This window comes from Chiloscyllium plagiosum, unplaced genomic scaffold, assembly GCF_037043375.1.
Source record: "Chiloscyllium plagiosum isolate Xiang-an unplaced genomic scaffold, Cpla_swu_hap1 HiC_scaffold_5, whole genome shotgun sequence".
NCBI lineage: Eukaryota > Metazoa > Chordata > Chondrichthyes > Orectolobiformes > Hemiscylliidae > Chiloscyllium > Chiloscyllium plagiosum.
In genome coordinates this window covers 30,889,661-30,916,580 of record NW_028270143.1, presented here as the reverse complement: position 1 = coordinate 30,916,580, position 26,920 = coordinate 30,889,661, and the positions used below count along the sequence as shown (strand labels likewise).

At 42.1% G+C, this 26,920-nt stretch overlaps 1 protein-coding gene across 3 annotated transcripts in view; it reads right to left on the bottom strand.

Moving 5' to 3' along the window:
- The window catches only part of LOC122549783 (rap guanine nucleotide exchange factor 5-like), a 179,898-nt gene that overhangs the window by 71,161 nt on the left and 81,817 nt on the right, over window positions 1-26,920 (bottom strand). For all 3 annotated transcript variants that reach the window (XM_043689809.2, XM_043689811.2, XM_043689810.2), the window contains 2 exons: window positions 927-1,042; window positions 488-576 (listed from right to left, as the gene is read on the bottom strand). In XM_043689809.2, the coding sequence (XP_043545744.2) occupies window positions 488-576; window positions 927-1,042 (205 nt within the window). The remainder of the gene's footprint in view (window positions 1-487; window positions 577-926; window positions 1,043-26,920) is intronic.

Below are 26,920 nucleotides of genomic sequence, written 5' to 3'. Positions count from 1 at the left end.
CTGGATTACAACAATGCTTTATCTCTTAATGCAACATGACAAAATCCTGACATCCTAATTCATTCATTTTTATTATCAATTATACTGATACCCTGTATCCTGAGTGTGATGCATGATTTAGAACCACATTCCCTTAATTTGCTATGAATTTACAATTTGTATCATGGGTAGGAAGCAATGGTGACAGTCAACTAACACAGAAAAAAAATCATTTGAATTTAGCTTTCTGCAAATGATGAAACAAAAATTTGCTTCCAACAATATAAAACAGTAAAAAGGGTTAAAACCTCAAACTTCAGTAAGACCTGAAGAGCTGGTTAACAATCCTTATAATAAAATGTTCCACAAAATATATATATACTTAAGCAAATAATAAAAATATTTCAAGAAAAAGGAAGAGCTTGAACTTCTAGCATTATGAATTCAAACATATATCTCATCATATAAATGTATCCCTTTGACTTTAATAGCAAGATAATAGTCATACCTGCCTCTTTGCATTCACCTTCCTCCAAGTGCATACTTTTGAGCAAATGCTCTAGAATCTTCTCAGGAGTTCCAGCCACCACCTTATACCTATTAGAGAGTAAAGATTCCACTGAGTCATCTTCTGCTGAAGATTGTGAAGGATTACTCCATTCATCTTCTGAATCCTCATCAATATATTTAAAATAAGGCACATCAAAAGCTGGCAGAGTCAAATCAGTGCTATCTTTAAAGATTTCAGAGACACTTTTGTTTTCCATATAAGGATCAAAAACTCCTAATACTGAACTTCCCATACTGTTGTCTTATTATTTTACTTCTAACTACCAGTGCATTATATAATTTCAGTTTTGCCTTTTGCCCTGTCTCACTCCAAGATTCCAACTGATCTGATCCATCCGGCTGCTGAATGCTCTGCAGAGTAGAAGTGAACCACTTACCTCCAATCATTTTGGGCACTCCCTGCAGTGGGGGCTGGGCTAGATGACGACATTTTTTTCAGGATGAGTACATCTTGGCCTCGTTCTTTCACTCGAACAGTGTTTACTTCATCGTTCTGTGACATGAGAAAAGAAACACATTTTAGACTTTCAAGGGCTTTGCAGAGGAGCTGAGAGGACAGATTCATCAGCTAAGAAATAAACTGCTATGTTATACAATATTCAGTAGAAATCTGGCTTCTTATTTTCCCTTCCGTTTGTGCTGGCGACTCACAGCTTAAATGTCATTTAATTGTTCACACACAAGGAGCCAGTTGGCTAGATGGCTCGCGTATGCTTCAGAATAATACGAATAGCAAAGGGTTCAATCCCAGGGTGACCCTTAAGATTTCAAGGATGCTAACTGGAGGAATACATGTAAGCAATTTTTGTTTATTACACAATTCTCTTTTAAAGACAAAATCACTTTCTCCCAATTCACTTATGTGTTCAGATTTAAATGCAAGAGATTAGGAGACAATATTCCAACTCTCTCGAATTATGTCAATTTACTACAAAGGAAAAAGACAATGACTTTGATTGGTATTAACATGAATTTGCATATTTTTGATTTAACAGCTAAAAATAATTTCTGCCAGCAGGCTAAAAATAACAGGCAATTTATGAGGTGGCAGATCCAATCAATTTAAGTAGCTCTGTATATTTAAATTAATGACTTTGTAGGCATCATTCTAGGTTCAGCAGCAGCACACTTTATTCTCAGTTACAAAGTTAAAGTTCAATTTCCACTCCAAAAACTTGAGTACATCATCCGAGGGGTTACTGCAGTGTCAGAAGTGCTACATTTTCGACTTCCTTGAAAGCGTCATCGCTAATTTGTTAACCCGCATTACACCAATGAAAATGCTCCCATGTCGTGGCTATAGAGCCTGGAGAAATCTCAGCTCCGCAAACGCAACCTTTAAAGTAGTCTCCCACACTTCTTTTATTGATCGACGGCTCAGGAGGCCAGTGATGGGCTGGATTCGGAGTTAAACCAGAGCGCTTGAGAAAAGCCGAAGAGGTTGGTGAGTTCCCGAGGTGGGCTAGTCAGAAAATCTGCCTGAGGACTCTGACAATGTCCACAAATTTAAAAAGTTAAAACAGAAAAGAAAACCTCTTGCCCTCAACTCCTCATCCTTTAAGCCCCATCCACACTATTTTATGTCACTGCAGTCACCCTATAGTCCTTCATTCACCATGTGCCACCCTATGACAATCATCTTTTGCCCCTCATCTGCCCTCTATCATTCACATGGCCCATTATATTACACTTCTAACAACTCAATATGAACCAATATCTCTCACCCACTATCCTTTTCAATTCCCTCACCATGCCATCTCACTAATTATCCAGCATGCCCATTAATCAGGAAGCATCAGGAAGTATACTGGTTATGTCATTGTTGAAAATAATACAATCTCATTGGTACAACCGAAACATCCATATTCAAATCCCTTATGAAACAAACATTTCACTTGAGTTTTCAATTAATTTTGTTAGCAAACATTTCAGTTAAGTGGTAGTACCTTACGCCAAAAATCGTCTTACACAAGTTCTTAAAATCTGATGCTAATAAATATTTCTGTTCAATGAGGAGGTGGGGTTGTCAATCAATAGGTTTTCATATTGTTAAATTAATAATTTGGGAAATCAGTCATGCAGCACGAATCCTATAAAGGTTTTATTTAAGCAGACACTTTGAAATACTTTTCTTTTAAACTCAATATCTTTTTGACAACATTGCAAGCCCAATGAGTCTTTCTCATTTTTCAGCACAGGCATGTTTTTTCACATTCCCAACACGTGCCTTATCTCTACCAGAGGTGTTCCAGGACCACAACCAAAGGGTTAACCTACCTCTCCAAAAGAGAAATAATAAATGTTCCACCAGTGCTTAACCTTCACATTTCACCAGCACACACTTCCCATTACCAGCCTATGCAATGTAATATTCTGTGCCCATCACATATGGCCCCTCCTACCTCAATCCAATTTACCATCTATTTTCACAAACTAACATTTCCCTCTTCACCAATGCATTGCCAACCTGTTGAGCATCCTGGATGAGTGCAACTGCAACAAAACTCAAGAAGCTCAATACTGTCCAGGACAAAGCTGCCAGCTCGATTGGCAACCTGTGTAATATCTTCCTTCATTCATTCCCTCTAATGATGGCCCACAGTGGCAGCAATGGGTATCATCTACAAGTTGCACTGTTACAACTCATCAAAACACCGAAGCACCCTCCAACCCTGAAACCTCTCCACCTAGAACGACAAGGACAGCAGGCACATGGGTTCACCACTACCTATATGTTTTCCTCACAAGCAACCATCCTCAGTTGGAGTAGTATCACCCTTCCTTCACGGTCACTGAGTCAAAATTCTTACAATCTTTTCCGAATATCATTGTGGCGTCTCTAGTCCACAAGGACTGTAACATTTTCACTGATAGCCTCTTGAGGGCAATTAGGGATGGGAAATAACTCCTGGTCTGGCCAGCGATACCCATAATCTTTGAATGAATAAAAAATATTCCATAAGTGTCTATACATACAGGACAAAAAGTATAGTTCTATTTCTTAAATTTCTAAGCTGCAATCAATGAGAAAAGCACTATCAATTATAGTTTTAGAATGCAATCATGGGATGTGGGTCGAGAGGGCCACATCATTCCAAGGCCAATATTTATTGCCCATCTCAAAATGCACTTGAGAAGGTGTGGCAAGCTGCCTTCGTGAGCCGCTGCAATCAATGGGATGTAGTTGAGAGTTCCAGAATTCTGATCCAGTGATGGTGAAGAAATGGTGACATTGTTCCAAGTCAGGATGCAGTAGAGGGGAACTTGCAGAGGAGCTCCTGACTTGGGTCTTGTAGATGAAGGGGCAGGTTTTCAGAAGTCAGGAGGGGAGTTATTTGCCACAGAATTCCCAGTCTTTGGCCTGTTTTTGTAGCCATAGGATTGACATGGCTGGTTCACTTCTGCTTCTGGTCAATGGTAACCCCCAAATTTTGAGACATCTAGGTATTTCTAAACAGGTCTTGATAAATTGCACAGTTCCAAAGGATATATGGTTGTTGGGGAAGCTTTAAACTAGGTTGGCAGGGGTGTGGGAACCAGAGTGTCAGGTCAGAAGATCCAGCAGTTGGTGTAAAGGTAGATGCAAAGGTAGAAGCAGAGAGACTGTGAGGAAGGATAAACTAAAATGGCAAGAGGATGGGAGTCCAGGCAGAAAGGCAGAAGGAAGCAATGAAGAGAGCAGAGCAAACATTAGAAAAGAGAAAAGTAAAATTGGGTGACAGAATCATATGCAAAAGACAGGGAGATTGCTAGATTCAAAAGGGACAATGAGTAAATGGGCACTTTATCTGAATGCCCATAGTATTCGAAACAAAGTTGACAAACTTGTGAAAATCAGTACAAAGGGGTATAATTGAGTTATCATTACAGAAACATGCTTGCAGGGTGGTGATGACTGGGAATTAAATATCCAAAGGTATCAGGTAATTAGGAAGTATGGGCAGGAAGGTAAGGGAGGTGGGATCACGCTCTTAATTAAGAATGAGATTAGGGTGATAGGGAGAGCCAGTATAGGATCTAAGGAGTAAAATGTTCAATCCATTTGGGTAGAGATCAGGAATAGTAAGGGGAAGAAATCGTTGGTGGGAGTAGTCTATAGGCCACCTAATACTAATGCTACAGTGGCACAGGCGACCAATTCAAGAAATATTTGACGCATGTAAGAATGGAACGGCAGTAGTCATGGAGAACTTTAACATGCACATTGATTGGCTGAATCAAGTCAGTACAGGCAGTCTTAAGAAAAGTTCATGAAACTCATCCGTGATAACTTTCTTGAATAGCATGTTACCAAACGTACAAACGAGAGTGCAATCTTAGATCTGGTCCTGTGTAATGAGACAAGAAAAATTAATGATCTCATAGCTAAGGAACCTCGAGGAAAAAGTGATCACAGTATGATTTAATTTTGGATACAAATGGAGGGGGAAATAGCATAATCTAAAACCAGGGTGCTATGCTTAAACAAGGGAGACTATAATGGGGTGAGGAAGGAGTTGGTTAAATTAGACTGCGAAAACAAGTCATATGGCGGAACAGTGGAGGACTTTCAAAGAGATTTTTCATAGTGCTCAAGGAAAATATATTCCGGTCAGAAACAAGGATAGCAAGGATAGGAAGAGCCAGCCTTGGATAACCAAGGAAATAAAGGAAGGCATCCAATTAAAAGCCGAGGTTAAGAAAGTACCCAAGAGAACTGGGAAACAGGAAGATTGGGAAAACTTTAAAAAGCAGCAAAGAACCATGAAGCAAGCAATAAAGAAAGGAAAGAGATTATGAATGCAAACTAGCACAGAATATAAAAACAAGAAGGAAACGTTTTTATAAATATATAAAACAGAAAAGAGTGGCTAAATTGGATGTAGGTCCCTTGCAGGATGAGAAAAGGGAATTAATATTGGGTAATGCTGAAATGGCCAAGGCCTTGAATAACTATATTGTGTCAATCTTCGCAGTGGAAGATGTGCCTAACGTACCAAAGAATGATTTTAAGGATACAATGGGAGGTGAGAACCTCAATTCAATTGTTATCACTAAAGGGGTAGTGTTGAGCAAACTTGAGGGTGTAAAGGTAGATAAGTCCCCTAATCCTAATGAAATGCGTACTAGGGTACTGAAGGAAATGGCGGAAGTTATAATAGATGCATTAGTGGTAATTTACCAAAATTCATTGGACTCCAGACAGGTCCCGGCAGACTGGAAGACAGCAAATGTCACACCACCATTTAAAAAATGGTGTAGGCTTAAGGCAGGTAACTATAGGCCAGTTAGCTTAATATCTGTAGTCAGGAAAATGTTGGAGGCTATCATTAAAGAATAAATAGTGAGACATTTGGATGGAAAGGGTTCCATCCGGCAGATGCAGCATGGTTTCAGGAAGGGAAGGTCGTGTTTGACAAACTTACTGGAATCCTTTGAAGGTGGAGGGGAACAGGTGGATGTTGTAAACTTGGATTTCCTGAAGACATTTGATAAGATGCCACATAAAAGACTAAAGGTAGATAAGACTCATCCATAAGATAAAGATGCATGGAGTTGCGAGGAATGTATTAGCATGAATAGAGGACTGGTTAACAAATAGAAAGCGGAGAGTTGGGATAAATGGGTGTTACTCTGGTTAGAGCAGGGTGCTGCAGGGGTCAGTGTTGGGCCCACAACTGTTCATGATATATATATAACTGGTTTGGAAGAGGAGACCAAGTGTAACATATCCAAGTTTGCTGATGACACTGAATTGAGTGGAAAGGCAAACTGTGGAGGGTCTGCAGAGAGATTTAGATTGGTTAATTGCATGGACAAGGATCTAGAAGATGGAGTACAATGTTGGTAAATGTGCGGTTATCCACTTTGGAAGTAAAAGTTGGAGGTCAGGGTACTATTTAAATAGTAAAAGATTGCAGCATGTTATTGTGCAGAGGGACTTAGGAGTGCTCGTACATGAATCGCCAAAGGTTGTTTGCAGGTGCAACAGATAATCAGGAAGGCAAACGGAATATTGGCTTTCATTGGTTGAGGGACTGAGTTTAAGAGCAGAGAGGTTCTGCTGCAATTGTACAAGGTGTTGGTGAGGCCGCACCTGGAAAAATTAGCATAGTTCTCATCTTCTTAGTTGAGGAAGGATATGCTGGCTTTGGAGGTGGTGCAGAGGAGGTTCCTCAGGTTGATTCTGGAAATGAAGGGTTACCCTATAAGGAGAGGTTGAGTCTCCTGGGACTGAAAGAATGAGAGGGGATCTTATAGAAACATATAAAATTATGAAAGGGATAGATAAGATAAAGGCAGGCAAGTTGATTCCACTGGTGGGTGAGACTAGGACTAGGGGACATGGCCTCAAGATTAGGGGGAGTAGATTTGGGACAGAGATGAGGAAGAAACTGCTTTTCCCAGACAGTAGTGAATCCATGGAATTCTTTGCCCCAGAAAGCAGTAGAGGCAGCTACATTAAATATATTCAAGACACAGTTGGATGGGTTTGTGCATGGTAGGGGAATTAAGGGTTATGGGGATAATGCAGGCAGGAGGAGCTGAGATGATGGATAGATCAACCATGATCTTAATGAATGGCAGAGCAGGCTCGATGGGCCAAATGGCCTACTCCTGCTTCTATTACTATGCAACTATATGCACCATTCGCACCCAATCCTCTTCACAGTTAACTGTCCCGAAGGATAGCTGACTAGCCACCCATCCAAAAAAGACCCTATCCTGGGACCATATCTGCAATGGTTCCTCAGCTCTCCAAAGAGGGCCATAAATAGCCTGAAGAAATGCATTGAAAACAGTCCTCTTCTTACCTAGTTGAATCTCAGTAAACCAGGGATTCCAAAATCCTATCTCACTGGGGACAACTGGTTAGTTATTAGCCAGCTGCTTCCAGGAACAGTGCATTTGTGAACTATGGCACACATCATTCCTTTCCACGTGGAAACTAGAGGGGGCAGATTTGGATGTAAGAATTGCAATTCCTGACAAATTCCGTCATTTTCAACATGGCAGCGATGCTGTCCTTCCTGGAGTAAATCAGGGCCAATATTTTATCAGCTGTTAATGGCTTAAGGAAATGCTGAAATTGTAAAATGTGCTATATCAGCAAATTTCTTTTTTTTTGTATTTTGGACCAGAATTATAATTTACACTCGGCCAGACCTAAATGGCTCTAACAGACAATGGACCAGTGCCTAATTTATTTTTTGACTATCTTGCTGACTAATTTGACGCACAAACTAATTTGGACATTTCAAAATATTATTGTACAGTTTCAATGGCTATGTTGAAAATACATTCAAGCACACGTTCACATGGAGCAAATGAGTTATTGTCACAGCTCCAAATTCATATAAAAAACGTGAGACCATTCCACAAGCTCTTGTTCCTTACTATTAGCCTGATTAAATATGCTGAAGACTTGAAAGCAGATTTTAAATTCGATCAATTCATTAATTAAGAGGTAGAAAGGTTTCCAATGTGAAAGCAAAGGGAGGGGAGGATAAGTCCATGTAGGTCTGCTCCTGAGCCTGACCAAAGTGGTCATCAACAGGTCCAGGCAGCAGGCCGTGGAGGGAGATGTGGTTCCTGACTATCTACCCGTCTTGCGCAGCTCTGTTCATGCCCAGGTGTCCTTAGAGATGGAGCACACAGCACACTAATACTCTATAGGCCCGCAAAGAGAGTTGGGCAGTGCAGTGGGTGGAGTGCCCCATTTCCCTTGCCAACTCCATTTTAGTTTAATTCCCCTCCCCCCCCCCCCCTTTGATTCCCTCATTTTGGTGCAATTGCACTGCCCTGGACAGGGCTTCACATGTAAGTTGATCATTGGTTCGGGTACATGGGTGATTCGTGGTGGTGGATAAAGGTGAAAAGTAACATGGGTGACTTGGTGGTGGAAAGAAAAATCATTCAGTTTTGTGTGAAAGCATTTCTGGAGATAGAACAGGGAAAAAAAAAACAGCAGTGAGAAAAATAAACCCTTGGTGGAATTTAGTGCTGATAGCATGGGAAGGATTTAGCCTGAAGACATAGAGGAGGTTTGCAGTTGGTGAATCCACTTCAGCAGTTAATGGGACCCTGCGTAGCATCTTCCCAACTTGGGTGGTCAATGAGAGGGCTGGTTGCTCAGCAGTATCGTTAGGAACAGTGCCAGGCTAGGACTGAATCTGGAGGATCCGGTGATCCTATATACCTGTAGGCTGATAAGTGGAGTATGGGCACTGGGAGGTGACACCGTCAGTTGGTGTGATGGTGATGGTAGGGTGGGGAGAAAGTGGATTTGTGGTGTGTGGGTCAATGAATGGCCAAATAAGAAGATGTTTCCGCTACAAAGCTTGGAGTCTGGCAGAAGGTCGTAGGATTTTAAAAGTTATCTCTCTATGCAGCAGAAGATCTATTCACCACTGGTTAGATGCCAGTTGAGGCAAAAATAATCCATTAATTGACTACTTAAAGTCTCTCAATTGGGCTCTGGCCCAGAAGGTTCCTCCCCAGAAAATTCCAGCCCTAGTATTTCAAAAACTGATAAAACAATAACGGTAGATTTCTAAAATAAAACAAGGAACTGTGGATTCTGGAGATCTGAAACAAAAGCAGAAATTGGTGGCGAAACCTAACAGGTCTGATAGCATGTATGAAAAGAAAGCAGAATTGATACTTCAGATCCAGGGTTCTGATGAAGAGTCGCTAGACTCGAAGTGGTATTTATTAAAGACTTTACTTATTGCAGACTCTCAGCTCCTCTAAGCTGACCATTCCAAGTCTTCTCCTTGAACTACTGCAGTCCTTGTGGTGATGTACCTTCAGCACTAGTATTAAGTTCTTTCTAAGAAACTGATACATCAATGATGAATAACTGGCAGAGCCATCTGAATTGAAAGTTCTGTGATGTAGATGGGTACTTTGATTTGATAGTGTTCCCATAATATTCTTGTGATGGCGGAGATCTCAGTGTTCAAAATCAAGGGAAATAGCAGGACTTTCAGTGGCAGTAGTCATTACCTGCTGATGTATGATATGAATGCTACCTACCATTTCACAGCCCACGTCTGAATGTTATCTGGACCCTGCTATGTATTGCAGAAGGTGGTAATGCCACTGCATTAGTCATCCAAAGGCCCAGGAGTCTGGAATTAAAACCTAACCTAAAGTCAACAATGTAATGATTTTTGTAAAGTGCCATCTGGTTCACCAAAGACCTTTAGGGAAAGAAATCTGTCATCCTTACATAGTCCAGCCTACTAGTGACACGAGAGCCACAGCAATGTCATTGGCTCTTAAGTGCCTTCTGAAGTGACTTCAGCAAGCTACTTAGTTCCAAGGGCAATTGTGGATGGGCAATAAATGATGGCCCAGCCACATTTCATGAACAAATGATTTTAAGAAAAGTCAGCCCAGGCTACTTCATTATCAGAGAGGCTGTGGGTAGAGCTGTAAGCTGAAAGAACAGCTGCACTCCTCATAATATGACAGAGTGAAGGTGTTTGATGGAGCAACCGAAGATGGATGGGCTGCTGACACCTCCCTGAAATACTTCTGTAATTACACACTCTGTCTTTGATGATCTGTCTCTGCTAACTGCAGTTATTTTGCTATCCATCACATTGTGACTCTCGCCGTTGAAGGGATTTCTACCTGACTCCTCCTGAGTTTGCTAAGGCTTTTTGATGCGATATTTATTTGGCTGCTGCCGTGAAGTCCAAAGCAATTACATTCACTTCCATAAAGAGAAAATACTGCAGATGCTGAAAATCTGAAGCAAACACAGAGAATGCCAGAAACACTCAGCAGGTTTGGCAGCATCTGTGGAGACAGAAACAGAGATTTCAGTTTGCATGATTCTTTGAACCTAGGACTCTTCAGAAGAATCATATTGGATTCAGGACATTAACTTTGTTTCTCTATCTGTAGTTGCTGCCAGATCTGCTAAGTAGAAACTGCTAAGTTTCTACAGCATTCTCTGTGTTACACTCACTTCCACATCTGGATCAAATCTATGACAAGGTGTGGAGCAGAATGGTTTGAGCAATCTGAACCATGTATCTGTGAACAGGTTAGAAATGAGTAAGTGTTGCTTGATGGAACAGTAGATGACTTTATCTCATCACTTTACTAATTATTAGGTCGGACTCTGTAAAAATCATCAATGCAAAACTGTTTCTCACTCTCATCAAGAAGACCCCCAAGGACACATAGAAAAGCTTGTTTTTGTACAAGTATCTTTTTTCAAAGAGGCAAAGCATTGCACAAAGTGGGATAGAAGGCTGTTCAGAAGGTTAGGAGATACAACAGTTATTCCTTTCAAGTAGTAGTTCAGGTTGTTTTCAATTTTATTAGCATTTAATTCCAACAGCAAGCTATTACAACTGCACAACCACTGATAATGTCGTTGACAAAGAACAGAGTCATGAACTCTCCATGACTATCTAACATATCACTGAGTGAACAGAAGGCAACTTGTGTTAAAAATGTAGGACCCACTGTTGTAAAGCCCCAAGAATTTTCATCTCATGGCACAAATGGAAATTAACAAAACTGAGAAAGGCTTTTATTACATCAGATTATGCTTAAGCCAATATAGGAACTCAAGATTGTTAACATGACTGGTGAGAAACTACGGTTTAAACTGTTGCTTCCATGATATTTCCAATTCATTCTATGTTAAATAAAGTTGATCAGTAGGAGCAATATTTCTATTCATACATTGTGGGACGATTTGCAGCAATTTGTTCAAAGATCCTCTGAAGTAGTCAAGGTAGGGTTTTGAGCTGAAATGTTAGTTTAGCCTGATTTTGGAGCAAGACACCATTGTGGTAAAGAAGTTACATTTGTCAGTGAATGGTCATCACAAGGCTTATTAAGAAGCTGATTGCACTTAAAAGTGCTGCCTAAGCAAGGGTCATGCCAGCATGATTCCTAACACTTGTTCTATTCTCTCTATATAAAGAGTGCACACTATTTCACAATCAATTCCACAGATACTGTGCATAGGAGCTTTAAAACACATGGTGGTTTTGTGGAAGGTTTAATCAAGAAATTCACCAAAACTTCAAAATAATTATTCTGCAAATTCTCCAAGAATTTCACCCAAAAATGAATGAGCACTGTCCAACTCCATCTTATTGAGCCCATAACAGGAGGGACCATGAGAAAGGGAACACTTGCTTAAGAGCTTCTAGCTTAAGTCGTTTCTTCATCTGAATAAAGACAGGAGGAGGAATTAGGCTGGGCAGAGCAGCACCATTTGCAGGAGGGAACATTAACGGTAGAAAACGGACCTGAATCATGGGGCATAATCTTGTGGGACACTTAATAAAGTGGCAACGTGCCAACTTCTACCTTCATGCTCATCAAGTCTGTGGCAGAAAGGGCTGTGAGTAGTTTTCTGACCCCACCATTATTAAGTCCCACAGTGGGCAATTAATGCTGACTCAGGGCCTCCTCTCACTGCATTAAGCTAGGTTAAGGAGTGGAGTCACCATGGGGAGAACATGGCAAGCAAACCCAGGAGTGTTTGACTGCAGTTCCCAGGGCAAGTCCTTCACTCAAAAACACTTGGTGCCTGATGGAAGGGCACAGCATCATGAAAGGGAGTTCCCAATAAGATCCAACACCAACCCTTGTTGCTCACAGCTTCCTTCTCACCATCATCCACCTCTGGTCTGGGACCCAGTGAAGATGCTAGGCCTGGGGTGAGTGGAGTGCGAACAGCAAACATTACCTATTCGACGACACTGTTGGGGAACTAAGTTGCCAGCCTCAGATTGGCCAGCAGTGAGCAGTATGCTGCCCTCCCCAGGGGCAGTGTTGATCCTGAGGATGACCTGCTACTGGGCCGTCAGATGCCCGAGTGTAAAACAAAATGTAGTAGGGGAGGAGATAGAGAGCTCTCACTGGCTCCCTCAGGAGGCTGAGAACCTCAACAAGGTTCTGCCCTTTGGGTCTAAGATCAGGGAGCAAACCATCTGCAGTTGGAGAATACAATACAAAAAGTCAACATGGATTTCAAAAAGGAAGATCAACTCCCCACGGGGGGTGCAGTGAGGCTACTTAGCACTGGTAGGCCATGCCCAGGGGCTGGGGCTGCTATGTCTGTTCACTGCCAGCTCTGACTGATGCCCATGATTTACCCTCAATGTGATCACGCACAGGACTCTCATTTCTGACTTTCCATTGTTTCTGTGACATCAGGTCATCACGGAGCACGTGCGTGCCTTTTACACCATCTAGTTGTAGCTTTCACAAAAAAAATTGCCAAGAGATAACGCAACACTAAAAGATGGCGGAGGCGGCAAAGTAAGAGGTGTTTGGGCTTCCAGTTCATCCACTCCCTCTCGCATGACTCACAGAATCCTTCTTTCTTTTATTATTTTATTTTTCTTCATTTAACTTTTGAATCATATTCATCTTTTCTTCTTTCTGCGGCTGTGCTACTGGAGTGAGGCTGCAGGGAGTTGTTGAGAGGCAGATCCGATCTGTTCCTCGTGGCCATGACATTTGCGGCTTGAGCAATTATTCAAACATCGATGATTTGGGGTCCATTGTTTCCTCTGATGTTTTGGAGGCATCTGCAAAGGCCGTGGAGTGAATGATCTCTCTGTCCTCAGGAGTTACTTTGGATGGTCAGTCGGTTCTCCGAAGCTGAGATGGGACCTGGTCCTTGAGAGTTGGGACTGTCTCCTGGCTATGGCGGTGGCTGGAGTATCGGTGACAATGAGGCGACTTTGGCAGAGGCGACATTCTGGTTCCAGTCAGCGGCAGTGAGGGCTGCTTCAACGTGCTTCCTCCTTGGTGTTGTGTACCCAGTGAATGGCTTGGTAGCTGCGGAGTGAGGTGGCATTCTGTAGCCACTTAGGAAATGAAGAAGTCAAATGTGGAACGAGAAATGAAATTTGACCTAACTTTATATGCTTCTAGTTTCCGGTTCCAGTTGTTCATTGTAGTGGTCGGTATATTGGGTCTAAGTCCATGTATTTGTTGGCTGGAGTCCGTGGAAGACTCATCCACTCATCCATGGACTCCATCAACAAACACAGATCTAGACCCAATATACTGGCCACTACAATGACCAACTGGAAGCAGCAGGAACGGAACCAAACAAAATTCCAGAAGACACAGTACATAAGCGCTTCACAGGAGGCTCCAAAGTATTGAAGATGTCACCCAGGCAGGGGATGAAATGTCTGCCAATCAACTTCTCAGCTCGGCAAATATACTTACAACTACGGCAACTGGCATCCGAGCCACAAATCTTTACGCAAACCTTATATATGGAACAATAACTTACAATTATTATCATTTGAAAAAACATTTCGCCCAACAGACATAAGAATTAGAATCTCAGCCATATTGCTTTGAGATATTGCTCTATAAGATAGGAGTTTTTTTCATGTAACAGCAGTATGGTGGTACATTCAGTATATGATTTCCCCTGGACACTTTCGAACTTGGAAAGCTTCTGAGGTGATTACAATAAAGTCATGAGCTGCAATGCCAGTTTCCACCACCACCGACACAAGACCTGCATTTTTATGAGGGACTCAAAATTTGCACTAAGAATGACCACATGTAGAATCATTGAGCTCTAACTGACAATTAAATTCTTACAATAAAAACAGAAAATGCTGTTTCAAATCTGAGTTAACTCTTCTTCAGAACTGAGATTACTAAATTGATTACTGAACTGAACTGAACTAAATTACCTGTTAGCATAAATTAAAGAGGGTCAATAGCAATTTGCAGTTAGCTCTGTAATTAACAGTTCTCTCCTAACAGTGATCCGCCTGAATGGGGTACAGGTAAAGAAGTTGTTGATCAGGATTATGAACAATATTCTTTCCAAACTGTGAGATTGTATCATCCTACTCGGGGCACACACAATTTGACTCCATAGTTACCACACATGCTGAGCTTTGCAAAATAAAAGTGAAATGGGTGGCACTCTTAAACAAATGACTTCGCACACATTAAAAAAAGAAGAGGGTATGTTGATTGTAAGCATTAGTTGAGAAAGTTTCACTTGCTGTTGGGAATCAACTGACCAAATATCTTTTTGAAGATAGTTTTAGAAATGCTTCAGAAGACGTTCTGGGCCATGCCGCCAAGACTCTGCGAACACTCAACCGACATCTATCCTGGAAAATGTATAAAAACATCACCCTGGCAGAAGAACTATTGTAGATATTAGACACCAAATACAAATTACCAGGAGAACATTAGGGATGGGGATCACATGAGTGGACCCCAGTCGTCAAAATGAAGATTAGGAAGAAGACATAGGGGCTATTAGAAATGCACCATGAGAGAGCTACAAATAGGACAGCTTGTTGGTACACAATAGCTTTCTTCCTCCACCAGATCCTTCAGTGGTGCATCGAAGGACCTGTATGGCCTCCCTCTCAATCCTAGAGTAATCCTGAAATGTCCCACAGGAGGTCAGGCAGTGCATTCCACACCCTGAGTGAAAGTGTGCCCATGAAGGCAAAAGATCTGTTTCAGGACAATAGCTTCTTGCCAGAACTTGAGTGCTAAATGTGCAAGGCTCTGTTTTAGCACCTGCAGGCACATTTTAATCATGGTAACCAGCCACAAAATTACATACTGAAACCTGATATTTAAGTAGGCTTGTCATTTATCACTTAGCATTAGTTTCCACCCTTTCCTCAATTCCCATGTTGTGAGATATACCAAGTAGAATAGTACCTGGCAAAATGTGCCATAACAAGTCTATCAACATAGAATTCTGTGAATGTATTTGTAATTCTCAACTGCTTTATCGTTGAGTCATTTGACTGAAATGTGATATTTCTTGGACATTGAAGCATCTAAGAAATAAACTCCATATTCAACTCCCTCATTTCACATTCATTGTCAAAATCAATCAAAGCAACCTTTACATCTGAAGAACTAAAAAACTGAAGCATCTTTCTCAAATGGCTTAATTGATATTTAGACTGACTGCCCTTCACAGGAAGGCAGCATTTGACCAAATGTGGCACCACAGAGCCGAGCAAAACCGAAATCTTTGGGAACCGGGGAAAGCTCTCCACTGGTAGGAGGCATACCTCTCACAACAAAATTAGATTAGATTAGATTAGATTACTTACAGTGTGGAAACAGGCCCTTCGGCCCAACAAGTCCACACCGACCCGCCGAAGCGCAACCCACCCATACCCCTACATTTACCCCTATTAACCTAACACTACGGGCAATTTAGCATGGCCAATTCACCTGACCCGCACATCTTTGGACTGTGGGAGGAAACCGGAGCACCCGGAGGAAACCCACGCAGACACGGGGAGAATGTGCAAACTCCACACAGTCAGTCGCCTGAGTCGGGAATTGAACCCGGGTCTACAGGCGCTGTGAGGCAGCAGTGCTAACCACTGGGCCACCGTGCCGCCCACAAAATATATCACAATACAAGGTTAAACCCCTCTGCTAATTTAAACCAGCAACACAGAAAAGATTCACCTTGCGCTGTAATCTGTTAAAATTCAAGAGACAAAGAACTATTCCAAAAGTCACTATTTAAAGTAAAATTTAACAACTTTTTTTAAGTCTAACAGAGAATAATTAACTAACAACTATTTACAACTCCTTTCTCTAACCTATCTTTAACTTTCCCCTCTACAATACAACTCCAATAAAACCCACAATTAAGATTTATCAAAAATTCAAATTTCAAACCAGCCATCTATCAAATCTTCTCTTGATATCTTCCGCTGTACATTTGTTTTCCAGGTCAATGCTGATTTTTTTTTTAGACAAACCCTTTCTCCAGACAGGTACCTCTCCGAGAGCTCTTACTAGCAGCTTACATATGTGGTCTTTTGGCAGTTTTCTCCCAACTGTTCAATCTTTTCCAGTTTTATACCCCCAAAACATTGAATTATTTCATTCATTTTAATTTTGTCAAAATACCAAATCAAACTTGATTGGAGTTTGGTATCTTGGGGCATAATTTAAACTGATTGGCTGAATTTGAATTTGTTTTTGTCTCATAGCAATCCAGCCAGTGCTAGCTGTTCTGACCAAGCATTACATTGTTACCTTGTTCCGGACTCTCTGTGCCTGTCCAAATCCTAGTTTTCAACTCTCTTAAAGGTACAGTACCCCTTACACCTTCATAACAATATTGAAGACCAATCATCTCAACCCCAGGACAAAATTGCAGGAATTCCTCTGGGTAACACCTTAGTCCCAGTTACCTTCAGCTTTTTCATCATAGGGTCAATACGCAGGACGTTTGTTAATAATTGCACATTGTTCAGAATAATTTGCAACTCCCCAGGTAAAGAAGCGGAGTGTCCATAGGCAACAAGACTGAGGCAACATTCATGCTTGCCTTTGATAAGTAGTAGCATTTAACATTCACACCTGAAAAGTACCAGGCAATGGCCACTTGAATCTAAATACATTCCTATGACTCTCAATGGAATTACCATAATTGAATCCTCCACTGCAACACCTTGGAGGTTACTACTGGCCAGAAACTGAACTGGACCAGCTGTAAATTTTGTAGCCAGAGGCTTAGGATCATGCAATGATTAAGTCACCTCCTGACTCTCCGAAGTCTGTCCATTATCTGCATGGTACAAAACTGGAGTTTAATGGAATATTCCACTTGCCTGGACAGGTACAACTCTGACATCCTTTGAAGAAGTTTTCACCATCCAGGACAAGGTAGGTTGGCATCCCATACATCATTTAAAACATTCAGGCCTTCCTCCACGAATACATTGTGGTAGTATTGTGTACACATAGAATCTGCAGTGCAACAATTCACCATGGCTTAGACAGCACCATCCAAACCTGTGAACTTTAGAAGAACAATTGCAGCCGATACATGGGAACATCACCTGCAGGTTGTCCTCCAAACACATAAAATTCTGTTGCTGGGTTAAGATTCTGAAACTCCATTCCGAACAGCACTGAGGGTGTAAATACCGCAATGATTCAAGATAGTAGTTCCCCATTAAATTCTCAAGGAAATAAATGTTGGCTTGATCAATGACGCCCATGTTCCTTGAATGTTTTTCCTGTGTCGATAACCTTCATCACACAATCAGCATGGGTAGATAGTAGGATTTCCTATGTTTACTTACACAGATGTTGTCAGTAAAGCCATTCACTGAAGGAATTTTCTTTACCAAACCAGGAAGCATTCAATCATCATTACACTCAGCCTGATCAACAACTTTTTACTGTTTGGGTTTGTAATATTCCTAGCACATCCTGGTGAATCTCCTCTCAATCACATTCTTCCTATAGTGTGGCAACCAGAACTGCACACAGTACTCCAGCTGTGACCTAATGTTATATATAATTCCATTCAAATTCCCACTCTCTTCTATTCAGTGACTTGACTATTAAAGCAAATATCCCATGTTCCTTCTTCAGGATCAATGGACTTGCACACCAAGGTCCCTCTGATCCTTTGTACTTCCTAGGGTCCTACCATTCAACGTGTATTCCCTTGTTTTGTTGTTCCTCCCAAAATCCATCACCTCACACTTTTCAGAATTGAATTCCACTTGCCACTGTTCAAGCCCCTCACTATTTACAACAGCCAACAGCATTTTTCTAAATGCTGTCCCACCAAGTTCTCATCTGAGTCCTCTGAACTCAGGTGCAGTCTTGACCTCCTGGGAGCTGACACCTTATGATTCTTTCTTCCTGACCTATTTGCTGCCTATTCATTCCCAGTGACTCACCATGTGCATTGACACTACATCCACGTGCCCAACCCCCCCACCAACCCCCTATGGGACTGCCAGCTCCAAGTTGTGTAGACTTGTACATCTACAGTATTTGGGCTGGTATCTGTGTGACAACTGACAGAGTTTATTCCTCCCTCCACGTATTTCACATCTTCAGCTTTCAGCCTGCTGCAGCCTTGGCAGGGCAAGTGGCAGTTATTGGGAACCTGATAGGCAATATTGAACAAAGGAAACAGTGGGTTATGGAAGCAACAAGTATAAGGTATATGGTTAGACCATCTGTAACTTACACATCCGAGACTGCAGTGATTTGGGATTTGAGAAGATGTATTAGACAGGAACATATCACCATCCCGATTGCTTCAATAGTGTCACAGACCTCTGTGAGAACTGCTCCAATTATTCCCAGCACCATCTCATCTACGGGGATGAGCAAATGAGAGATGCCCATCTCTCCCAGTTCCCCCACTCTCCCCTCCTCAACAACAACTTCCATTAGCTGCTGGTTATTATAGAGGTAAAAACAATGAGGTAAAAACAATGACTGCAGATGCTGGAAACCAGATTCTGGATTAGTGGTGCTGGAAGAGCACAGCAATTCAGGCAGCATCCGAGGACAGGCAAAATCGACGTTTCGGGCCCGAAACGTCGATTTTGCCTGTCCTCGGATGCTGCCTGAATTGCTGGTTATTATAGGTCTACTGGCCTTGCAACAAAAATGGAAATATGTCAGTGAATGTACTGCAATGGGTTTATTGATGGGCATGCCATTACTGAATAGCTGGCCATGTATGCAGGTTGATAGATGCTGCTGTGAGGTTTCCAGGAATTTAAAGTGTGGATGGGTGGAGTGAACAATACAAATGACAATAAGATTTCAATTGTGGTTGACAGCGATTGTTAGCAGGTGAATGAAGGAGCCATGGTGCATGGAACAATGTGAGGTGACTTGCATCATTGGTGGGATATGGAATCTGAGGGTGCACTTACTGATCTTGACCATCTGTGTGAGGTCAACAACAGCCTGTAGTTATATAGTACCTCTAATGTATCAAACATCCCAAAAACTTCACAGAGCCTTAGGACATCAAGCCACAGCACGCTTTATTAAGGCAGATGACAGTTGCCAAGCAGAGGGATGATGTTGGTGATTATGGCACAAAGTTTATTCAGGAAACCAAGACAATGGCCTGGATTCAATGCTGACCCAGGATCACAAGATAATGGTGTTGGCAGGGAGGGACAGTGATGAGAGAGGGAGCGGGAACTGTGGCAAAAAGAGGTGTCCTTGCTTCAGCAGTCAGCAGGATCTATGGCCGTATCTGGTCAGGAAGGCCAAGATCAGCAGTACCACTGATCGAAATGGCTATACTGGACCTGCACCTGAAGGACCAACATATATCGTTCAACACATGCCTTCACAGACCCATAAACAGTTAACTGGGATCTAGGGGCAGCAATGCCAACTGTGCCTGAATCGTAGACTCCTCTCAGAGCCCACCGGGAGGTCTACCATTTGCCAAAATAGCCACTAACCTCTGGTTAAATGCCAGTGAACCTGGGAGGGGCCTTAACTTGGCTATTAAAGAGGCTCAATTAGCCTCTGGACAGGAAGGCGATCTTCCACATTCCTCATTGCAGTGAGATGGTATGGCAGTCAAAAAATAATCAGCAAATGACTCTTACCTTCTCACACCATTTTGCTCTCCCAAATATTCCCCCAAACACCACACTTCTAACCCTACTATAAAAAGCCCGGTAAAATTCTTGCCAATGGCTTCAGACTGCTCAGTATTAATCAAAGGAATTTCTGTTCATTGAGCTCATTGGATATCAGTCAAGCAGTCTAATAATTTAGAGTCAGTGGTGGGGTCAAGCCATTGATGATAGGTTAAAGCAGGGAGCCATTAGCACATGTATGGAGATTGACAACATCATTGAAGGTCAGCATGTAGAAAGGAAATAGGAGGGTTTCCATTGATTGATTGGTGAGATTACCAATTAAAGCATAGTAGAAGGGGGAAGAGGAGTTGTTGATTATTTGGTCAAAAACACATAGGATGCAATTTGCAACTTTGGTAAGAGCTATTTCGGAACTGTGGTGGAAACCAAATGATAGAGATTTAAACACGGATAATGTGGGCAAAATACAGGCATGAATTTGGGAGGTGACAACATAGTCAAGAAACTTGGAGAGGAAAAGAATATTTAAGACGGGGTGATAGCTTGCAAAGACGGAGAGGTCAAAGGCATTTTTTTTTAGGAGACTTGATGATGGCAGAAAGAAAAAGAAAAGAGGAACAGAATCTGAAGAGAGAGAATCATTAACAATGACATGAGAGCCAGGCTGGGAACTCATGTGTCAATGGCGTAATGGACAATTGGACAGAGACAGCAGGAAGTGGGTCTCATGGAGAACGTGAGGTCAGAGAGTGTATCAGTGGAGGTAGGTGTAAATTTGGCAGAAATGGAAGTTTAAGGTTAAGGTGGGGGGAGGTCAGGGAGGAAGCTTTACTGAGCTGGCTAGCAGTAGGCAGGCACTAAATTGATGAAAAGAAATCACTTATTGGAGGTGACAGTGGAGGAGATTTGGAAAAGAGGTCCAAGAAGATAGTTTGCAGCAAAGAATCTGGGAATTATCTTTGATATTGTAGAATGTAATAAGTCTGGAGAAGTTAATGTTTATGTTAAATTGACTGCACAGATTCCATTGATTTCACAAACAGCCTGTGAGTGGAGACAAAGAGTTCTATTCCAGATTTCCAAGGGAGCAGACACATCTCTACCAGTTCCTCAAATTCCTAGCAATTATCTTGACCAAATGCAGTCGTACTTATTGCCATCATTCAATAACCTCCTTGTTATCTATGAGCTGTATTTCTCCTGTAGATACTCTACAGCAAGGTATTCTTTATGTCTAGTCACCAGGTAAGCCAAGGCAAAGCAAAGACAAAGGAGGACTAGTGGCAGTGACTATCTTAAATAACCCTTACTCTGTACCACAGACTGATAGAGGTCGCAAATAACCACAAGGTAACAGGAGTAGTCATTTGGGAAATACCAAAGGGATCTGACCTCACCATGAGGAGAACAAATCTAGAAGACCCAGAAAAAAAGGAAAATATTCAAGCAAGTGATTTTATGACTTTAACAACATTATAGCTTTTAGGAGACACAGACAGAAACTGAAACAGCATTACAGAAAGAGAGAGATTGCAACAGCCCTGGAAGCGGCGAAACAGCATACCTCAATCTCGTCACCTTTCACTCTTCAGAACTCCAGATCTTCTGTTTGATTCACTTATTCTACTATAGCATTTTACCAATACATCATGTGTTTAAAAGCACCCGATCAAGCTACAACTTGACTCAGACCAAAACATGACGTGATGAGCTTGTGTCTAGACACAATTTTATGTGACTAAATTGGGTGCAAACATACTCTTCTGAGACTGATTTGTCAAACCAAAGATTATTGGAGATAAATCAAAAAGCTTGGCTGGAAAATTTCTTTTAATATTGACTGCAGATATACAGAAAAAAAAAATCGTGTTTTAAATTTAGGAATCTAAGTGAGATTTTAACCAAAACTGACCACATTTTATATTGTAGACCCACAAAGACAACTCCAATGCCAGCAGAATTGGGCACAGAGATCTACAAATGGTCAAGCTTTAATATTAGAATCTTTAGCTGAAAATGTGTTGCTGGAAAAGCGCAGCAGGTTAGGCAGCATCCAAGGAACAGGAGAATCGACGTTTCGGGCATAAGCCCTTCTCCTATTAGAATCTTTACTTAAGTTTAAGTTGGCAAAATCAAAGAAAATTCAGTTGTTTTGCACAAATATGATGGAACCATACTAAAGATATGACAATATATTTTTCTTTATGATAATACCAAGGGCAGCACAGTGGCTCAGTGGCTAGCGCTGCTGCATCACCGCGCCAGAGACCCAGGAGTGATTCCAGCCTAGGGCGACTGTCTGTGTGGAGTTTACACATTCTCCCTGTGTCTGCGTGGGTTTCCTCCGGGTGCTCTGGTTTTCTCCCATGATCCAAAGATGTGCAGATTAAGTGAACTATCTAATGTTGAAAGATTGCAGCGACTGGGCTTGTATACCCTTGAGTTTAGAAGACTGAGAGGGGATCTGATTGAGACGTATAGGATTATTAAAGGATTGGACACTCTGGAGGCAGGAAACATATTTCTGCTGATGGGTGAGTCCCGAACAGAGGACACAGCTTAAAAATAAGGGGTAGGCCATTTAGGACAGAGATGAGGAGAAACTTCTTCACCCAGAGTGGTGGGTGTGTGGAATGCTTTGTCCCAGAAGGCAGTGGAGGCCCAGTCTCTGGATTCGTTTAAGAAAGAGTTGGATAGAGCTCTCAAGGATAGTGGAATCAAGGGTTATGGCGATAGGGCAGGAACAGGATACTGATTGAGGATGATCAGCCATGATTATAATGAATGGTGGTGCAGGCTCGAAGGGCAGAATGGCCTACTCCTGCATCTATTGTCCATTGTCTATTGAGTTGGCCATGCTAAATTGCCAACAGTGTTCAGGGATGTGTAGGGTAAGTGCATTGGTCAGGGGTAAATATAGTAAGGTAGAGGAATGGGTCTGGGAGAGTTACTCTTCAGAGGGTCGGTGTGGTTGTGTTGGGCCGAAGGGCCTGTTTCCACTCTTTGAAATAATAAGTCAAATACAGAGATGCCTGATCAATGTGTTCCATTTCAAGCTGAGGCAAACTGTGCAAAATTATTCAGGTTCAGTTAACATAAATGCTGACTGCACAAGAAATTTTCAATAATTATATTTCACACACCTGTGATGATACATTAGATTGCATTACATTACAGTGTGGAAACAGGCCCTTCGGCCCAACAAGTCCCCACCGACCCGCCGAAACGCAACCCACCCATACCCCTACATTTGCCCCTTACCTAACACTACAGGCAATTTAGCAAGGCCAATTCACCTGAATTGCACATCTTTGGATTGTGGGAGGAAACCGGAGCACCTGGAGGAAACCCACGCAGACACGGGGAGAACGTGCAAACTCCACACAGTTAGTCGCCTGAGGCGGGAATTGAACCCGGGTCTCTAGCGCTGCGAGGCAGCAGTGCTAACCACTGTGCCACCGTGCCGCCCACATAAATGATAACAGCCGCCGTGCCGCCCACATAAATGATAACAGCCAGTCTAACCAATGAGTCAGACTAACAGTTTGATTAGTATATGTGTACTCACATATTTGGAAAATTTGAATGCATTTTACAATAATAACATTTATCTGTAAAATGTAGCAGGCACTGAAGGCTGAATGGCCTGCTTCTGCTCTTTTGTTCCCTTAAACTCAAGTGTTTGAGAAATTTATAGTAAGAAAACTGTGGCAAATTTTAAATTAAGAGTACATTGGCTGCCTAAAGAAAATCTTCCAACTTCATGAAAAAGGACATTAACTGAAACATTATTGTTGAAACTTTATTGCTGGAACAGGGATGGAGGTGTACAGGGACTGGATGTCCATGGATATATTTCCCTCCCCTCCCCTATCAGCTTTCCGTAGAGACCACTCCCTCCGCGACTCCCTTGTCAGATCCACACCCCCCACCGACCCAACCACCACTCCCGGCACCTTCCCTTGCAACCGCAGGAGGTGCAACACTTGCGCCCACACCTCCCCCCTCACTTCTCTCCAAGGCCCCAAGGGAAACTTCCATATCCGCCACAGATTCACCTGCACCTCCACCCACATCATCTACTGCATCCGCTGCAGCCGGTGTGGCCTCCTCTATATTGGGGAGACAGGCCGCCTACTTGCGGAGCGATTCAGAGAGCACCTCTGGGCCACCCGGACGAACCAACCCAACCAACCTGTGGCACAGCATTTCAACTCCCCCTCCCACTCCACCGAGGATATGCAGGTCATTGGACTCATCCACCGCCAAACCACAACAACCCGACGGTCGGAGGAGGAGCGTCTTATCTTCCGACTGGGAACCCTCCAACCGCAGGGGATGAACTTGGACTTCACCAGTTTCTTCATCCCCCCTCCCCCCACCTTGTCTCAGCCGGATCCCTCCAGCCCGGCACCGCCTTCCTGACCTGCAGTCTTCTTCTTGACCTCTCCGCCTCCATCCTACTCCGACCTATCACCCTCACCTTGACCTCTTTCCACCTATCACATTTCCAACTCCCCTCCTCCAAGTCCCTCCTCCCTACCTTTTATCTTCTCCTGCTGAACACTCTCTGCTCATTCCTGAAGAAGGGCCTGTGCCCGAAACGTCGAATCTCCTGTTCCCTGGATGCTGCCTGACCTGCTGTGCTGTTCCAGCAATAAAGTTTCAACTTTGATCTCCAGCATCTGCAGACCTCACTTTCTCCTGAAACATTATTGTGCATACTATTCATATATAAATACTTCAGGCTTTTTTTGGTGATAGTACTTTATCCAACATTTTAACAGTAAATCTCAGGATGCAATTAGCTGTGATCACTGCCATAAAAATGCCTTTTAAGTTATTTTAATCATCCTGTAATTAAGGTCCACTTTCAGGATCTGAACAGACAATTTTATTTTCTGCCTAAGGGATTAACATTTTGTGATGGATGTATATTTTTAAGAACATCTTACTTCAATGAACATGACATACGGCTGTCTGCCTTGGATATGCTGCCTATTAGCATGGCAATATGTTGAATCTAATAATTTTCTGTTTGAAAGCCTACATCTTAAAGCAGGTATATTGGACTAGTCAATGCTCATACAGAGCCTTTCCTCTGCCTGGATCTTAAAATATACTGCAAATTAAGTAACTTATAAAAAACTAATGAAGACTTTTACTAGTACTGCATCTGTCACATAATTGTACAATCTTTATTTGTATAAGAAAGATTGCACTGATCTTTTACTTAGCTCAGTTCATTACAGTGCCCTTTTAAAGACATAAATCACCTTTAAAATCTCTGCTGTTCTTTTAAAAACATCAGCTCCTAATGGACAGAACCTACTGTCAGTCAGCTCAAGCTCACTGTTAGCATAACACTTATTTGGTAATTAGTATGTACTGAATGACCTGACGTGTACAGCTCCAATCATCATGCCAATGCCACATATAACAATCTCCTCTAACAATGGCCCTGCCTGGGTTCACAGGGTCACAGGGAGGGTACCAGTTAACACAGGGCTGGAAGGCACTTATATTGATACAAATGTAACTCTGGCACCTGCTTAATCTTTCCTGTACTTAACTGCCTTGACAGGAATGTGGTGTTCAGGAGGGGCCTAAGAGACCTTACCAAGTTTCTTCTTGTCAGTGACTAAAGAAGGAAATCCTGATTTGTAATTTTGTTTTCTGAGACAAATTCCATGCCTTATCTTTGAAGTTCCAGCCTACTTCCCTTCCTTAGACCTTCAGCCCTTTGGGACACAATTGTATTAATCTGGCAGTCGATAATTCTAATGTTTCTTAGAATATTCAACTCCAGTCTTATGCCTGGAGCCTTCAGATATGGTAGAGCTAGAAGTTCTGTGGCTGTTTGCAATGCAGAGTGACGACAACAGTGTGGTTTGATTTCCTGCACCAGCTGAGATTCCCATGAAGGTGCCACTTTCTCAACCTTACCCCTCGCCTCAAGTTAAACTCACCACCAGTCATCTCTCATCTATGAGAGAGCAGCACTATGGCCCTCTGGGACCATGGCAACTTTACCTGTTAAGGTGAATCTCTAGTCACTGGCCCCTTGTTATGACTGGACTTGCAAGGACCACGCAGAGGCTTTAGCCCTCAGACTCTGGCAATCTGCCAGGCCCTGGTATATGTGGGTTTTTGTCTTCAGAGAGACTATGCAAAATGGTTTAAGTTCAGCAACATAAATCAAGTGCACAGAACAACATCTACAATGACCTGTTACCAATTCCGTATAACTGATAACTAGCATGTTTAAATTTGTAACTCTGATTCCATAATCTCAGTGGGAAGCTGCATTCACAAGAAACTCAGGTTACAGATTTAGGATCAGATTTTTTCGTCACACTTCTGAGCAATATGTTTCATTGCTGAAAGCATGGATTTGTTCTCTTAACCTCGATACACAATATTTTTGTGAGGAAATTAGAAACCTCAACGCAGCAGTTATAATTTCTTAACTCCATTCACTGCATTTTTTTTCATAAAATGCAAGCTCAACAAGATGATGCATGTCATGGTTAAAGGCAAGAATACTTTTCTGACTGAACATTCGCATCAAGCATTCCCTAATCAAAGAATGAACTGGGTGCAGAGTAAAACTCATATTATTCTGTCCCATAAGGACATTTTTAAAAAAATATTATCTCAGAGAAACAGAGGATTTGACATTGTAGCATAAAACAGGTTTAATTAATGTATAGTTTTATGCTGCATATCAACGTGGCAATAGATACATCTACAGTGAATTTCACCATTTTCTTTTTGAGTCAGCTAATTATCTCCAGCCCCATAAATCTCAAAGAATTCGGCACTCCTTTCATTCTGGCCTTTAGTACATCCTCAATTATTAATTTTAGTTGCCCCACCATTGCTGGCCCAGCTGCCTAGGCTCCAAGCTCTGAAATACCCTCCCTCTACACTTTTCTGTCTCTCTCTATCTCACTTTGCTCATTTAACTAACTCCCTAA